The 12250-nt window shown below is 31.7% G+C and overlaps 2 protein-coding genes across 3 annotated transcripts; one reads left to right on the top strand and one right to left on the bottom strand.

Moving 5' to 3' along the window:
- Window positions 1-973: 973 nt before the first annotated feature.
- On the top strand, window positions 974-4903 carry LOC130944064 (ACT domain-containing protein ACR4-like). Of its 2 annotated transcripts, none has more exons than XM_057872213.1 (8): window positions 974-1106; window positions 1779-1851; window positions 1936-1981; window positions 2120-2234; window positions 2473-2540; window positions 2682-3272; window positions 3386-3490; window positions 4234-4903. In XM_057872213.1, exons 1-8 carry the CDS (start codon window positions 1103-1105, stop codon window positions 4576-4578), a joined length of 1347 nt encoding a protein of 448 aa, XP_057728196.1. In that variant the 5' UTR covers window positions 974-1102; the 3' UTR covers window positions 4579-4903. The 2 variants fall into 2 exon arrangements, with proteins under 2 accessions (XP_057728196.1, XP_057728188.1); XM_057872205.1 differs by having other exon boundaries at window positions 1767-1851.
- A 5767-nt stretch (window positions 4904-10670) lies between these two features.
- LOC130975087 (DNA-(apurinic or apyrimidinic site) endonuclease 2-like) lies at window positions 10671-11168 on the bottom strand. Its single transcript, XM_057899920.1, has 3 exons — window positions 11019-11168; window positions 10779-10936; window positions 10671-10674 (listed from the first exon to the last, which is right to left on the bottom strand). The coding sequence occupies exons 1-3, from the start codon at window positions 11166-11168 to the stop codon at window positions 10671-10673; spliced, it is 312 nt and encodes a 103-aa protein (XP_057755903.1).
- Between the last annotated feature and the right edge of the window lie 1082 nt (window positions 11169-12250).

Here is a 12250-nt window from a genome sequence, read left to right as displayed (position 1 = left end):
GTTGGTGATGACAATAACGAAAGAGGAGGAGAAGAAGAAGAAGAAGAAGAAGAGGAGAAGGAGAAGCAGAAGAAAAATCTACGTGTGCGAAGAAGGAGGAGGAGGAAGAGGTATGCGTGAATTTGAAAGAAGAAGAAGACGCGTATGCGTGTATTTGAAAGAAGAAGAAGAAGAAGAAGCACAGGATAGAAGAAGAAGAAGCATGGGGAAGGAGAAGAAAAAGCACGTGTAATAACGCTCTTTTAATGAGAGTGGTTTTTGTTAATGTTGGACATACTTAGATAAATTTAGATGAAAAAAATATCTAAACGTGTCCTATTATTATATAGTGTAAATTATTATTATTATTATTATTATTAAACGTCTTTAGTTTAATAGAGTTAATATTTAGTTTGGTCTCTAAAATTTAAGATCAGACTCAATTTGATCCTCGAAATTTCAATGGACTTGTTAGATTTCAAAATTTGTAATGGTAACTCGCATGAATTTTTGCTCCGATTTGAATTTCTTGCCCAAATTTCATATGATCCAGACATATTAAAGCTTATAAAAGTTTGATGGTTGTTTTCAAAACTCCAAAATTTTTAAATTGAACTTGTTATTTTCGTCTCATAAAAATATTAAAAATCTAGTCAAACTTATAGAAGGGTTAATAATCTCATAAAAATATTGAAAATTTAGTCAAATTTATAGAAAGTTTAATAGATCTCAATTACATAAAATTTAAATAAAAAATCTTAAATTTAATAAATTGATGTATAAAATCAATATATTATTCACGAAAATTAATTCAAAAACTAACGTAAATTATTATAATTAATTTATAAAATATAAATTGAGACTATTATAATTTTACAAATCAATTTAAATTCCACCAAAAAATTTCAGTACAGAGTATTAACTCAGCATTTTATACCCCCAAAAAAAGGTAGATATGATATAAAATATTAAGTTTCCTAAGTTAGAATATGAAGGCAGCAAAATAGGGGTGTGTGACTGCGCTGAGTTATATAGTAACCACTTACTACGCACTCTTCTCTTTCTCTTCTCTTTCTTTCTTTCGCTTATAACAACAAAAGCTTATCATCTTCCAACACTTCCAATGGGTATGTCTTATCTTTATCCCTATTCTACCCTTCAATTCTTACTTGTTCATTCTTTCTGCCTTCTGGGTTTTCTTAATCGGTGCTTTTTCCACATAAAGTTTGATTTTTTTCTTTCCTTTTTTGATTTTCTTTGCATCCATAATTGTATGGCTAAGAAACAAAATATGGGGTTTTCGTTTTGGGGGGAATTTTTCTTTTCTTGGGTGAAAGTTCTGTTCTTTGCAATACCGAATTTGTTCAATCAATTCCTTTTTTAATTTGGTTCCATAGGAAAGAAACTAGATGAATAAATAAAGGGAGAGTGTGAATTGTTATTCTCATAGTGTTGATTTGATTTGAGTTTTTGTTCTCTTTGTCTTGTTTGGTTTACACTCATGGAGTTTTTCTGTTCCTTGATTCCTTCTTCTGTTTAAGCATAATTATTAAACAGCTATGCCACACCACGTGTCTTAACACTTCCCTTAATCTACAACCTTTTTTTCATTTGTGGTTCTGCTTTTTTTCCTTCATTTACTTGTTATTCTTGTGTTTTATCACTTCTTTTATTTGGAATTTTGAGTTTCAATAGCTTTATGTGTTTGTGTTTTTTTATTGTATTTATAATTCAATGTTATGTTTCTCTTTAATCTGATTGATTTATCTTGTCTCATGCATAAATAGCTTTAATTTCAGAGGTTAATATGAGTTTCTCTCACTATATGGATGATGAATATGAGAAACTCTTCAGAAGAATGAATCCACCAAGGTACCAAATTTTCTTCAAGTTTTTCCCCCTTAGTTTGAATTTTTGATTCCACATATTTGTTGACTTGTGTGCTTCTCGTTTCAGAGTTGTAATTGATAATGAATCCAGCAAGAAAGCTACTGTTATAAGGGTATGGAGTTGAATTCGATGTCTAGTTCATTGATTTTTTGAGTTCTGCAATTCATTTTTGTTTATATAATTCGTGGTTTTTGCCATCTTATTGAGAGTTTTGCGCCTTTTGCTAATGAAATTCGTTTTTTTTTTGCAGGTTGATAGTGCAAACAAGCATGGAATACTCCTTGAAGTCGTGCAAATTCTGACCGATCTAAACCTCATCGTAAATAAGGCTTACATCTCTTCAGATGGAGGATGGTTCATGGATGGTAATGTCAAAGACGCACTTGCTTTTGCTAGTATTAGACTGCTAGTACATTGGGAATTCTGAAACTATATTAAATTTTAGGTCAATATGTGTGCACTCCCGCGCACGCGCGCATGTGTGATATTTGGGGATATGAGGATTTCTTATTCAATTTAATTTCCATGATACTCTATGTTTTAATAATATACAATCAAAAAATTTTGACAAGAAAACTTGATTTTTTTGCTATATTGTACCAGTGTTTAATGTCACTGACCAGGACGGAAACAAGGTCATGGATGAAACTATTCTGGACTACATTCGAAAGGTTAGACTCATTCGGTGATCTTTAACTAGTTTTTCGTGGTTAATAGGCTCTTCAATTAACTCCTAAAATCATTTGAGTCGACGAGTTCTCGAGTTTGACAACCTTGTTTGTTTGTTTGTTTGTATGTTTTATCCTTTTCAGTCACTCGGCCCAGAATCATGCTGTACATCGTCCATGAGATCTGTCGGAGTCAAGCAAACTATGGACCACACCGCCATAGAACTAATGGGAAGTGATAGGCCAGGATTGCTTTCAGAAGTGAGTGCGGTGCTAACGGACCTCAAGTGCAACATAATCAATGCAGAGGTGTGGACTCACAATACCCGTGCAGCCTCCGTGATGCATGTAACGGACGAAGAAACCGGCGCTGCAATCACCGACCCTCAAAGGCTCTCACTAATTAAAGAACTCCTAGCCAATGTGCTTGGTGGCGGCAACAAAGTCAGGGGAGCTAGCAGTGTAGTCACCGAACAAGTTACGCATACTGATAGAAGGCTTCACCAGATGATGTTTGCCGATAGGGATTATGAACGACCCGACGACAATGAGTTTGATGAGAAGAGAAGACCAAAAGTGACCGTTGTGAATTGGTCCGACAAAGATTACTCTGTTGTTACTATCCGATGCAAGGATCGAGCAAAGCTTCTGTTCGATATTGTTTGTACTTTGACAGATATGCAGTATGTGGTTTTCCATGCAAGTATCGATACGGAGGGTCCAAATGCATTTCAGGTATTAATGTATTATGCTCATATACACGCTTGGAGCACCATGTGTATTCCTTCGATATGTTTAAATGACATTTATGAAGCAAAATGGTAAATACTTTCTGTCTTTATATGCAGGAATATTACATTAAACACATAGATGGATCCCCCGTAAAATCGGATGCAGAAAGACAAAGAGTGATTCAGTGTCTTGAAGCTGCAATTCAGAGAAGAGTATCCGAGGTACGTCATTAGGGTGTGTTTGTTTTCCGCTTTTTCTAGCAAAAGTTTCACTTTTTATGTATTTGCATAAGTTTATACTATGATCAGAATTTTAAAGAAAAATAATTAATTTGAAATCTTTATGGAAAAGATAAGTAAGTAGCTTCTCTGTAAAATCAGTATTCACTAAAATCACTTTTTCTAAAAAGAATCAGAACCAAACTCAGCCTATATTTTCTGAATTTTCTGCATTATTTCAATCAGAAGCTAGCATACATTGAAAATGACCCATCATGTTTTATGGTTTGACTTTCGCTGTATGATTCTGCTAAAAATTAATTAATATTCTATGCTCCAAAAGTCTTACTACCCTATAAATACTAATCTCTTTATTATTTATGCAAAATGGAAGTCATGCATATTTTGTTTTCTTTTTTTTTTCCTGCTAAAAGTAGATATCCAAAATATTTGTATTACATGTATGTATTTCTGTTATTGTGAGTTGTGATCATTAAATTTTTTTAGTTGTTAATTTACCACTTAAGTGGTTGTATAATAAAAAATATTTTCGCGCATCAAAAGTACCTGTTTTAATTTTTTCCTTCATATTTTTTAATATGCTAATAGTGCATAGAAATTAAATCCATTAATTATTGCAAGCAAGACAATAAATACCATAAAGAATGATGTAAACATTTGAAGATTTGAAAACTATTTCAGTTCATATAATCTGAAAATTAATGTATTACTTTCTTCATATATAGGGTTTGAAGCTAGAACTCTGCACAACCGACAGATTCGGACTTCTGTCCGATGTCACACGTATCTTTCGAGAGAACAGCCTCACAGTTAACAGGGCGGAAGTGACTACCAAAGGTGGCAAAGCCGTTAACACATTTTATGTTAGCGGCGCATCCGGTTGCCCCGTAGATTCTAAAACCATAGACACCATTCGGCAAGCAATCGGAAACACCATACTAAAAGTAAAGGGTAGGCCGGAAGAGTTGGAACCGGCAACGACGCAGGATTCTCCGACAAGGTTCCTCTTTGGTGGGTTTTTCAAATCGAGGTCCTTTGTTAACTTTGGTTTGATAAAGTCTTATTCATGAGAATAAGGTTTGGTGGAAGTGTAAAATATGCCCTCTTCTTCTCTGATTCTATCACTATCTATTTCATTTTCTTGTACATGGAAAAGTGTGACTTTTTAGTGTAGGGAATTAGGAACCCTAGTAGCACATTTGAACCCTTTTTAGATACAATTATATTGTGTAAATTCAAGCCTCAAGTTTCTGTTCTCAAGGTTTGGTTTTGTTGTTCATCATTGGATCCAATCATAAAGTTGGATTGATGTTGATAGCAGGTTGAGCCTTATTTGTGTAATTCAATTGAAACAATTAGTTCAAGTATAAAACAATTTGTATATAAATTTCTCAACCATGATTTGATTTATCTGGTGGTCTTCATTCTTGTTCTTGAATTTTTTTTAATTAGAAAAATTTAGGAACCTTATTTGAATATATATAATTTTTAGTTATATTAATAGGATTTAAGCTTTATATATCTTCAGTATAAAAATCATGTATTACTTTACATTAGGAAATTAGATGTTGAAAATAAATTAAAATATAGGAACTTTTTGTGAATATAGAAATCTAGGTAAAGGGAAAGGTTCATTCTTGTTATAGGCATTAATCTTACATGAAATTTTTTTTAATCAAAATTATTACCTATATATTAATTAAAATCTTAAATTTTTTTTGAAAAATATTAGGTGATCATTTTTTTTTCGTATTTTTTGGTGACTAAATTTTTTTTTCTTGTATTTGAATCAATACTAATTAATTTTCTATAATCTATCATCCGAAAGTACTATTAAGCTTAAGGTACTAGAAGGAGTAAAATTTAGAAATGAAATTTAGCATATGATTATTGTGTTCAACATTTAAGTTGTGACACTAATAGTGATATTTTAAAAATTGAATGATTGAATCATGATCAGCAACTTCATTTTCAGTTTTCCAGCAAATTGTCTATATAAATATAATAAATTAATAATCCTTCTTTTGTTTTTCTCTTTTTTTTTTTCCCTCGTCTTATTTGATAAGCTAGAATCTAGAACTTAAAATATTAGTTTGAGTCTAATCTTGTATTCATATTATAAATTAATTTGAAGATTCTTAATGGTGAATTACATGGAAAGACCCTGTATTGAGTCAGGAATTTGAGATATTTTTTTATTTTCTATGTTTGTGGGAGTTATGTGCAATTCCCATACTTTTTGCAAGGAATATCTTCCTTCCAAAACCAAAGTTAGTGGCGCCTAGCCTTTTCTTTTTCTAATAAAAAAAAAATGGATCATTCCATATAAAACATCTTCCAAACTTTTATTTTATTTCGGTTTCCAAAACCAATCATTTTTACAGAGCAATAATCAACCAATAAATAGTGGATGAGCAAATAATTATTTTTTCGTCTTTCAAATTAAAAAATACCGTAAAAAAAAAAGTTTATTTATGTGGGTTAATGAGCTTTTTGTTTGACTTCCTTTTTATCAATAACAAAACCAAACACATAATTAAAGATCAAGTTCTTAAATCTAGAAATGAAAAAACAAATCGTTGGAAAATATCTATTCTTTTTATAATACTTCTATTAGATTCAATTAATTAAATTTTTAACAATAAAATTCATATATCAATCATTTAATTGAAGGAATATATTTCCACCTTCTCCAAGGAACTTTGATGCAATGAATTTTCATGGTGGCCAGTCCAATCAAAGAGGAATCAGAATCTGATGATACCAACAATAAAGTGTTGGGTGGATTGAGTCTAATTTTGTGATCTAATTGCATCCCCCCCCCCCCCCCCCCCCCTCTTTCTCTCCTCTTTTCTCCCCCTTTTTCTCTTTTCCTTCTATTTTTTATTTTTACTCCACTCTTAAGAAAATGGGCTATAAATAAAAGAAACACTTATTGGAGTCGTTGGGCCTTTGTGCAAATTAAGACAAACAATTTTAAAAAATAATAATAAAAATAAAAAATTAAATTCGATTAGTTTAATTGTTAGCTTACTGGCTCGTTTAAATAAGTGTTAGGGTTCAAATCATGCTTTATGCATGCAACAACTCATTAGTCAGCGACAAGCCATTAAACAGAATTCTAACCCGAGACGGATTAGTCATTGACTTGTCGGACACAGAAATACCATAAAAAACCAAAAATAAAAATAAAACTTGGTTTTTATCCCATAAATATTTCATTTTGATAAAGGTACATACTACTTCAAAAAAAATTTGTTCTATGACCAACAATTTATGAAAATTTAGTTTCAAGAGATTTATTTTAGAAAAAAATATACTAATTTTCCTAGGGCTTAAAACAAGCATATTAGTAATATGAGCCACAACTAATGGGTCTGAACTGATGTGACTCACATTAGTAATAATGGGATTTTATTAAACAAAATTAGTTTTTAACAGGTTATTATTTTTCCTTCATCTATTTTGTGGTTGAAAACTGAAATTTTTTAAAAACCAAAATAAGAACGTATTTTACTTTTAAACTAGAACTTAGCCAAGAACATATTTTAAGAGTACACTGATATAGAAATTGAAAATTGTTAAAGTTTTTATGTATTTAATATATAAAAAATATAAAAGAAAATTAATTTTTCAAAAATTTTTAGTCAAACATTTTTTATTTTAGCTTTCTTAAAATGTTTTCTTAATTCACATATTAACAAGGCATTTTAAATTATACCACTTTAAATGAAAATTTTTATGAAGAAAGAGATAGAATGGTATTTATTTCTACAATGAGCATAGTAGAAAATAATTAAAAGGCTTGGCTAGCTAAGTTGACTTATTAATATCATCCAATAGAAAATTATTTAAATTTATTTAAGTAATAAATATATTGGACTAAAACATATATATTAAAACCGTCTACAAGATTCAAAGTACATCAAAAAACCAAGCGCCATGCATAAATATCATAGTTTAACCACGTGTAATGAAGTGATAACATAAATGATAATATTAATTACCGTATTACAATTATATTTTTTATATATCATCTGATATATTATTATTGTTGATGAACTAATTTGGTCATCAACTTTATTTTACTAAGTAACTTATTTTAGACCATAAAATTAAATATTGTGAACAAAATTAGTTTTTAGACCAATTTTTTTTAATCTTTTGTTTTATAAATTTAAAATTTTTAATTTTTTAAATTTATTAATTTCTCTTCTATTATTTTGCATATGGGTCAAATACAAATATTTTTATAAATATTTTAAGGTTTTAATTTTAATATAAAAAATTACATATTTTATAAAAATCCAAAAATAAGTATTTAACCCTTACATTTTTATATATGATTAAGGAATAAGTATTGTTTTGGTCCCTAGTATTAAGGGTCAGAATCGAAACTGTTTCTGGTGTAATTTTTTATTTAAAATAACCCTTAAAGTTGTATTTGAATTTAAAATCATCCTTTGCAATATAAACTTTTTGTTAATAATGAAACTACCCTTTTGAGCTTTTGTGAAACACTTCACCTTTTCATATGCCAGTAACCCCTCAACGTAAACCACAACATTAATCACAACGTTTCACTTCACCAATGTAGTTGCAGCGTGCCCTAAGTAAGAATCAGAAACGATAGAAGTTGTTCTTGGACTGAAGATCGCAGGCGATTTCGGTTTACTGGAAGGCAGAGTCTTGCACAGTCCGTCAGGTATGTTTTCATCCTTCCATTGAGTATGGTAACTCTCGTCGTAGTAGTTAATTTAGGGTTAGAAGGTTAGATTTTGGTAGTTTGTTAATGGTTGAATGGAGTCGTTGTTTATTGAGATTAGGAATAAACATCACTGTGTGATTTCTTTTTTAATTTTTTCTTCTATTTCTGAGATATGGCACTATGTATAGGGTGTTAGAGAAGACAATGGTTTATTTTAAACCGAAAGTCTACTATGGGGGTGGTTTACCTATCAGAATGGGTCGTTACAGTATGTGGGAGGAGAAACAACACTGATAGAAGAGATTGATGGTGATCGGTGGTTCGTATTTGAAGCCTATGTAGAGTTAAAGCAGTTTGGTTATGTGGAGGAGAATATCCCTATGTTGTGGTTCAACAATCCTACACATGAAGACTTGGAGAAAAATTTGAAGTTGTTTAAATCTGATGCAGATTCGATTGCCATGTGTAAAATAGTTGAGTTGAGAGATTATGTGAAGTTGTATGTTGTGCACAAGGTTGAGGAAAAGACTTGTTTCCTGCTTCTGGCCACATTGATGTTGGGGGGGATCATAGGATGGTTGATGAAAGTGAGGGACAACAGCTGGTTGTGTATGGTTGAGAACATGTTGGTTTAAACCAATCTGAACCAGGTGCTGATAACTCTGGGGCAGAGAATAAGGAGAGTGATGATGATGTTAATCAGGAAGCTGATATTGGTACCTAAATGCTATCCCTCCTAGGTATTGGTTTAAATTTAGGTTCACCTATAATTTTAAAGTAGATACACTGGTTAACAATATGTCGGAGAGCTTTAATACTGCCATAGTTGATGCTAGAGAGAAGCCTAGAGTTACAATATTAGAGGAGATCAAGGTTAAATTAATAACTAGGTGGGCAGAGAATAGGGATCTTACTCAGAACTATTCAGGGACAATCTAACCTAAGATTAGAATCAAGCTGGATAGGAGGTCTATATCTGCTAAAGAATGGCAGCCATATTGGTCTACAGCTAAGAAATATGAGGTTGTTAATGGATTAGACAAATTTGCTATTGACTTAGAATCCTATGAGTGCTCATGTAGAAGGTGGCAGTTGAGTGGAATATCTTGTGTCCATGCTATTAGTTGCATCAAGTTCAAGGGGTTTGGCTTGGAACCTTATGTTGCCGACTGCTACAAGAGAGAAGCATACTTGAGGTGCTACGAGGCAGTCATACACCCATTGAACGGACCTGATTTATGGGAGAGAACAACACATCTTGATGTTATGCCGCCCCCATATAGAAGGCCTAGTCACAGGCCAGTAAAAAAAAAGAAACCAGCTGCTGGAGATGAAGAACAGAGCAGCTGCACTCACTTGTTAAGGAAGGGGGAGAAACAAAGGTGCTCTATATGTGGTTTAGTTGGACATAATAAAAGCAGATGCCGTAAATCTATTGAGGATGAGCTATGTTGATTAATTTTTTACTTTGCTTGTCTGAGATTTTTCCATAAGCCTTATGTTCATATCTATTAACTGCAATTGTTTCATAGGCCCAAAATTCCGAGAAACTAAGCAAGGGAAGCAGAAGAAGGGAAGCAACAACTCACAGCCACTAGCTACTAAGGGAGGAAAGATGACTGCATCTATACAGCCCACTCCTAAACTCACTGTCAAGCGAAAAGATGCTCCAGCAACAAAGCCACCAACTTCAGCCCAGTCCAACATTGTAACACAGCCAAAAAGACCTATAGGCAGGCCCAAGGGAACTACTAAGCCAAACTCTTCAGCCCAACATGATCCACAACCCAAGAGGACTACCAGTCCAAAAATCTCAGCACCTTCTACATCCTCATCACAGCCAACCACCAGCACTCTTTCAGCATCTCAGCCAATCCTTGTCACAGCTTCTAACCAACCCACTGGACACTTCTCTGTCAGTCTTTTTGGAGGACCTCACATTTTTCCAAAGAAACTTAAATTAATGGCAAAGTTGCCTCCAAAAAAATGGGAATTGCTTTAGAAAAATGGAAAAACTTAGCATCAAATTGTCATATTTCTATATCATGTATGTTGGTTTATTTTGATTTAAGTTTGTGTTAAGGTTTTGGTTAAATCAGCCTGGACTTGTTAGCTACTTTTTTTGCTTATATTTTGCCTGTGTGCTACTAATTGTTGTACTGAATTATTGACTTGTTCGCAGCTAATCCTTTTGTTTTTTAGTTTATTTTGATTTAAGTTTGTGTTAAGGTTCTGGTAATGAGAAACACTATACTTATTATGTATTTTGACATTTACCATGTTAATGACACTATTCTGTATTTATTCAGTATTAGAACTCATGTATTTGCCAATCAAAAATTTTACTCTCATTTCATTCAATAACCATGCTTACAAAATAGTCATTTATACTTGTTGAAATAGATTCAACACAACAGATTGATGAAACCCCTAATAGATAAACCCTAACCCTATTTACCTACAACAACAGCAGAATACATTTACACATATTTCATACCAGGTTCAATGGAATTACACTGTTACGTTGCTTTAGAGAAATTCTGCAACAGCAAGCATACAAACCTAAACAACCCTAAAACAGCAACGACCTTCAGCTTCCACTCTGCCGCTTTCATTCTTGATTTCAGAATCGAAACCTTCTTTCTTATTCTAGCAATTTCTGAGTGTTCCATCTCTATCTCTGGAACTGGCCAACGAAAGAAATTGCAGCCTTGTTGCACCTGCACATACCCACCGTGATCACTATCCATTTCCATCACCAAAACGACCCAATTTAGAGAAAAAGCAAAAAAAAAAACAAACCTCAAAGTAGACACATTCCCAAAATCTGCGACCTGGATTCTCCTTCGTACCCGAAATTTGCAGCACCGGCTTCTCACCATGAAAATAAAGTAGCATCCTACCATATGACGAAGATATGTTATGAGACGAGGTTGAGCTTTGTGCAGCCATGGCTTCTCCCTCCAGCAGGTCCTCGACAGTAAACTCTGCAACAGTGATTTCCACGATACTTTACCCTTTCTTCCTTTCAATTCAATGTATAATTACAAAGCTTTTCCCTTTTTTATTATATATATATATATATATAATTATTTTCTGTGGTCATAACTGCCTCATAACGAAAAAAGGGCATTTACGTTCGAAAAAATTATAAAGGACGATTTTAATTTCAAATACGACTTTAAAGATGATTTTAAATAAAAAATTATACCAGGAAAGGTTTCGATTCTGACCCTCAACGTTAGGGATCAAAATAATACTTATCCCTATGATTAAAAATAATAAAATAATATATTTATTTTAATATGAATAAAATTAAAAAAATTACCTACAACTATAATATATAAAAGCTTCAATATTTTATTTTCCAAGACAAATTTTTTATGTATCATTGAAAATTATACTAGATATATACAAAAAAATCAATCATGAAATATATGTTGAAATATAAATATATATTAAAAATGAGTTAAACAACATACATATTTTTACACAAATACATGATAATTGATTTTTTTTAAACACATAATATTTTTTATCGATAATTGGTAACTTTGATAAGTGTCTAGAAAAATCCATAATAATTAAAGGATTTTACTAATGTGTATTCTAGAGACACATTTTAAAATTATCATAAAAAAATAACTTATTAAAAATAAATATTTTTATATTTTAACGTATTGAATGCATTAAAAACTTAAAACAAAATTATTCTCTTAAATGGTGCTTTTATTTAGGCTACAAAATAGCTAAACTGATAATTAAATTCAATAATTAATGAAATTTGAACATTTATTTGGTCAGCCCAAATTAAGGACCAGTTGCTCATTTTCTTCAACCCCACCTCCATTGAATCCGCTAGAGACAAAGAGAATATGAATAAATTTATTGTAGCAACAAACATGATAATAGTAAGAGTTTTTATGACTAGCATTTCACTAATTAGTTAAGAAGTGCTCCAAAAATATATTAGTTAAAAATGTAGAAAAAATTATATTGAAAATTAAAAAGAGTTAATTAATAAGCTTTTAAAG

The sequence above is a fragment of the Arachis stenosperma genome, chromosome 1, assembly GCF_014773155.1.
Source record: "Arachis stenosperma cultivar V10309 chromosome 1, arast.V10309.gnm1.PFL2, whole genome shotgun sequence".
Lineage (NCBI taxonomy): Eukaryota > Viridiplantae > Streptophyta > Magnoliopsida > Fabales > Fabaceae > Arachis > Arachis stenosperma.
Note: the sequence above shows the minus strand (reverse complement) of the source record. Positions and strands in the feature narration are given on the sequence as shown.